At 38.8% G+C, this 6000-nt stretch overlaps 1 protein-coding gene across 1 annotated transcript in view; it reads right to left on the bottom strand.

Moving 5' to 3' along the window:
- Positions 1 to 296: 296 nt before the first annotated feature.
- Positions 297 to 6000, bottom strand: part of LOC150087632 (O-acyltransferase like protein-like) — a 50606-nt gene continuing 44902 nt past the window's right edge. Inside the window, exon 16 of the mRNA XM_090369894.1 lies at positions 297 to 437. Coding sequence (XP_090226020.1) covers positions 297 to 437 — 141 coding nt within the window. The remainder of the gene's footprint in view (positions 438 to 6000) is intronic.

Here is a 6000-nt window from a genome sequence, read left to right as displayed (position 1 = left end):
CCAGTAGTTTAAAACAAATTGCATCAGCAAAAGAATAATCTGCCATTTCAACAGTACGAGTAAATTATGCATTTTTGTGTTTGATTTGATCTTTTTTCATTAATTACAGAATAAAATTATGTTTTCTTTCATTTATTATTTTAAACATTTTTTATTAATTTTAATTGAATAAAATTAAAAAAGCGCCTTATTAATTTATCATTCCGTATCATCCAAATTGTTTGTGATCCCGTTTACTTCGAATTACCGAGACTCTTCTCTATTTCCCATTTTTAATTTTTTATATATTTCTGATTTCACACAACTCGTAATTTTGGTGGTTTGGTTGTGCATTTCATAAAACTCTTTTCCAGTTCAGCAAAAGGAGCTTCCGCATAGGCTGACACAAGAAATGATGTGAGGTAGACCATCATCAGGAAACCCAGGTAATACACCAGCTATACAAAAAAGAGTAATTTCATATAAAGAAACTCATTATTTATCAACCAATATACGGAATTAAAGACAATTAATACAATTGACACTGCATAGTGTGTTGGACATTCTGCCATATCATTGTGGCCACAATGACAGTGCATCACAGATTGTTCGCAGATGTTAATTAGAATTAGTATTACTATTATGGTGGCAAAATGATAAAAGATAGTGGACTTCTTCCGCATTTGCCAAAAACGCGGAAAGAATTCTCAATTACTCAGTTTTCACATTACCAAAAAGCGACTATCCAGTTCTACCTTGAATTTTACCAAGCTCTCTCCGCCTCGATCAAGCTGGCAGGAAATTTATTTCAATGAATTACACACGTTTCTCGAAGGTAAACTTCATGAGATTCAGTCTTCTTTTACTGCCTAAATTTTTGTAATTTGTGTTCCTTTTCTTCTCTCTTCTGATAGTGAGAATATCAGTCATTCATTTTACTGATTCCATTTAGGGCTTTAGATACCTCTATATCTCTTCCTCCGCATAAGTTGTCTAGTTTATATCAATAAATTAGCACTTCGCACAATGTGGTTTCCCTTCTTTAAACCCTTTCTAGAAGTTCAGTCTCTTTATCTTTAAGGGGTGGCCTCCAGATCTGAACACAATATTCTAAATGCAGTTCAACCATCGTCTTATACAAAGGGATGATGACATAATTTTCGCTATTTGTGAATGTCCAGTATTTCACAGACAGGACATAATTTATTTTATATGCCTTTAGTCACTTATTTATAGTGCATGGAAAATTTCGTGTCTGACTGAATTGTAACCTTGAGCCATTTTTTTCGTCTTAAACCACTTTTAATCCCCTCCGCCCAGTTGTAAAAAAACTGAATTTTTGTTCTCTAGGCGCAAAACCTTGTATTTAGAAGTACTAAAATTAATTTGCCATTTTCAGACCACTTGTGTGAATTATATAAGTCAATTTGAAGAAAAATGGTTTAGTTCTGTGTGTTAACCATCCTAGCTGTAAATCATCAGCAGACTTTGAAAAGTCTTTCCCCCCAACTCTTTCTCACTAATGGCATCAAGGAACATTAGAAAATAAGAGTAGCCCATACTGAGTCCTGAGGAACTCCACTTGCTACACGGGTACCCCGTGAGAAATATTGATTTATGATTACTCTCCATATCCTATTTTTAGCCAGCTCCTAAGCCAACAAAGAATCTTGCCAGTAGTCCCAATTTGCTGCAGTTTACATAATAGTCTTTCATGGAGAACAGCATTAGAGGCTCTACTGCAGTCACGGTAAACAATAACAAAGTTTTTTCCTTCATCCAACTGTTTTATGACTTCGTTATAATAATTAACTGAAACAAATTAAATTACTAGGTTCTCTGAAGAATACATGCCAAGAATATGCAAAAATCACGCGTATGGCATTTTCTTGAAAACCCAACCGGCCCTCGCGGGTTGCACAATAGGTAAAATCACTTTCCTCCCGACACCGGGTGGAAAAGACCTCAGTTCGAATCCCATCGATGACGTAAAAAAATTTTATGAGTATTTTATACAACGTGGCTGAATTAGTTTGTTTTAGGTGAAGATAGCATGGTTTTCACTCCTGGAAACTCTAGGTTTTCATCCCGCAAACAGGCAAATCGAACGCAGAACACATGCAATTTATAGATATAATATACACGATGCAATATGGCCCTAGTCTCTGATGTGCCTAAAATCCAACACCAAACAAACAGCGAATACCCAACGATTTTGTATATTCTTTTATCTTTCTTCTGTCTTTTTTTCCCCACAGGTGCAGCAAAAGCTTATGACTCAATGTCACAAGTATCTCATTCGTTATCTACAGGTACAAATAAGGCAACACAGCTGCAGGTCATTGTAGTAAGGCGTTTGAAAACGATATCTCTCAGACAAAATTTCCCGCGTCTACTCTTGGTACTGGAGTTGGGACAGTTATAATGCCAAGTTACAGCACGTGTCATCAGCAGGTTGTGGAATCGGTTCCAAGAGACCCAGACGACTTGTCAAGGCCAGGTCAGGGTCACAGACTACAACAACCGATTTAAGATCGCTGTGTCCCTATCAGTCTTTCCCGGAGCAATCGATGCTTGTACGCTATTTGCATGATTTTCGGCAGCGACACGGATTTGGATATCAACCAAAATCATGCGAAATTGTCTGCACAGACATGCAGTTTTTGCAAAATGGCCCGACGTTGTAGCGCCAATCAAATGTTTGTCTCAGATGAACATTATTAGTGATTTTTTCTCCTTATGGGATAACTTCCAACCTCTGACGTGTACTGGTATCAAGTGCATGGGGTGGTTGGTTCTGTCCGATTAATAGTATTATTACTGTTGGTCAGGAACTCTCTTACTGTCCTAGAGGTGTTCGGGACAGCAACTTTCTGGAGTTCCATGTAAGTGTTTTCTGGGAGCCTATTGCTATTAGGTTCTTGTAGAGGCTCTTTGGTACCATGTTAGTGGTTGACACATTGATCAGGATAGCTATTACTTGTTCCAAATGCTACATTTCACTGACTTTGTGTCTTAGGTATGTCCACTTCCTGATCATTTACTCGTAGGTTTTCTGGAAGTTGCTGGTGTTGGGCACCGCTATGTCGATCGGGTGGGCAGCCATTTCCTTCTTTTCAATGAGAGTTATGTCTGATCTGTTGTGTGGGATCATCTGGTCCGTTTTTATAGCGCGGTCCCGGTACAGTTTGCGAGTAGGGATCTTTAGTACGGCTGGGATTCGTACTTGTAATACGGTACAATTTCTTTGATTAACTAGTATTTTTGCGCTAGCTTTTCATTATTCTGGCGACCTAGGTGTCTATGGGAGTACTCCATTTGGATGTGGTGATGTGATGGATTATTTCTGGAGCCAGGTGGCATGTATCGTCTGTCACTCATGACAGACGATACATGCCACCTTGCTCCAGAAATAATCCATGTATCGTCTGTCACTCCGGAGTCCCTGGGCGATGTATTTCCTTCTGTTAATTACTTGATCTTTGAAGGCGAGAATGAATCCTTCGGTTTCGTGGAAGAGCCTATGGCTTAGTAGATTGGCATTGTGTTTTCCTGGAAGTATTCCCTCAGGTTCTTAACTGCCTTCTTCTGTTATTCAATGTGGTCTGTCAAACGCTCACTCCCCTTTTCCGGGCTGCGGTCAGTCTCTCAATGACCGATTTAGGGTGGTGTTGGCGCCTCTTGCTCATCATTAGTCTGGTCGATCTCATAATCTCCTCCACCTGGGTATTGGTCTGGGTATCGGACCAATACCGATCCTGAAGTAGTACTTTAGTACTGGAACTGTATAAATGTTTATGGCTGTGACCATGTTCCGGCAGTTCAACTTTGTTTTTAGCAGGCTCCACAGGCTCTGATGGTATTTCTCAGTCAGGCGGGGCGTTGATCTCCTTGTGTTTTAATGTTGAGCCTGCATCATTCCCAGATATTTGTAGGTCTCTCCCTCTGTCATAGCTTCAATAAGTTGACCGGTTTTCAGCTAGTACCCCAATACCCCAATTAAAATGTACTGAAAAGTATAATAATGAAAAATAGAAATAAAAAAAAAATAGATAAATATCTAAAACAAAGTTTGTTGAAACTGTTAAAAAACATTAATGCAAGACTCGAACATTAAATAAATACAAAATAAAATATTGAATAAAGTAAAAAACAAACATGATGCAAACACAATAATGTAAGATGTAAATAAATAACTCGTTAATTACGAAAGCACATTTATAAAATTGCTCGAAACAATTATAATAATAAAATCGAAGAAAGAATACATGACTTTACAAAAGAATGAATGTCAATAAAAGAATCTAAATCTAAAATATTTATTAAATCTAAAAGACGATCGACTGGACTGAGTCTCCCATAATCCGCACAGTTTTTAATAAAAATGAATTTTTATTTCTAGAAAATCTTGTCCATATCCTTTAGGTAGGCAATTCCTTGTGTCAGAGACTCAACTGCTCTGCAATGTGCCTGTGTGTGCAGCTGAATTTCTTGTACCAGTAGTTGTAGAGGTTATTTATTCCTGGGGTTCACCAGTTGTGGAACTTCCTGCTCGACTGTTGTACTTCTTTCTGATCGACTGTTATACTTCTTCCTCACAAATCTCATCTCCCATTATGTCATCGCTTGTATGTTCTTGGTCTTCTTCCTTTCTGATCTATTCAGAGCCACAGCCGTTATGGCTAACTTCGCTGCTCCATAGGTTTCCTCAGAACTCATCGAGTACCTTCTGGTTGGGGGAGAGAAGAGAAGTTTCCTTCCTTCTCCTCTTGTCTGATTTTCCTGTAGAAGGCTCTCTGGTTTTCATCAAATATTCTGTTGTCTCTTTTCCTCTGGGGCACGCGCCCTGTAACGGCGAATTATCTTGCAGGGCGCCAGGATTTTCTGCTTGTGGGTGTCAAGGTATTCTTCGATCCTCTGATTACAGGCTCATGTTTGCTGTGGATGTTTTCTTTGTTGATGATGGCCTTCACTTTTCTGCTCAGCGTCTTCCTCCTGTTACTCCGTTGGTACTGGGTCAGTTGGCCTACCTTCACTCTCATCTATTCTATCTTCTGCTGTAGCCTTCTTTTCCAGGTTGGTGGTTCCTTGTCTTTGCGTTTCGTGTTATGTTGTTCTCTGGTTTCCTTTCCGTTCACCCTATTGGCGGCTATAGCAACTTAGTAAATATCTGTGTGGATGATGTTTAATGTTTCTTCGTTGTTGTCGAGATAATCCGGTATTATTCGCCTTTTGAGGTGATCTGTGTCTTGCCAAAGGATTCTGTCGGGTCTCTGCTTCGGTATGGTGTGGGTCACTACAAATTTCATTCCTTTGAATTTTGCTAGCGCTTTCTTCCACTCGTCTTCTATTCAGGATATCGCGATCTTGTCAGTTTGCACATCGGATTATCTGAGTTGTAGTTTTTGTTTTTTCTGTTCCTCCTCCAGTTCTGGTTCGGTTGTGTTCGTATTCGTTGTTCTTTGTAGTTGATCGCTCACATCCTGCTTGATTTTTTAAAGATTGCAGTAGCTATCAGGTTCTTCTTGAAAATGGTCCGTCTCTCTATTCGCTTTTTGGTGACCTGAATAGTTGGGAATTGTTCTTACCACTTCATGTGTAGCTTTGTCCTGTACATTGTCATGTCTGTCTGTACTTTGGTGTTGGTATCATAATCTCCAAAGAATTATTATTATTATTATTATTATTATTCATGTTAATTTCCATTTTCTCCTGGATAGCCTGCTTAGCTAGCAGGGCACATATAAATACATTGATGTATTTCATTCTCTCCATGACCTCTAAACTAATAGCACTTCAGAATTAAGTACATAATAACGTAAGTGTTGACATAAAAATATATATCTCACTTAAAAATGCACCTTTGAAATACATCATACACATTTGAATACATCGTTTGAATTTCGACTGACCTCACTTCACGAGCATCCGTGTAATTAGGACCAGTGTCAATGTGGTGGTTTTTTGTTACCACTAATTGTCTCCAGGGTACCACCTCCAGCTTTCCATAAAGGGTTGATC

Source organism: Mastigoproctus giganteus, chromosome 3 (genome assembly GCF_048544385.1).
Source record: "Mastigoproctus giganteus isolate SK-2022 chromosome 3, ASM4854438v1, whole genome shotgun sequence".
NCBI lineage: Eukaryota > Metazoa > Arthropoda > Arachnida > Uropygi > Thelyphonidae > Mastigoproctus > Mastigoproctus giganteus.
The sequence above is the reverse complement of the archived record's forward strand: the minus strand, read 5'-3'. Positions and strand labels throughout refer to the sequence as shown.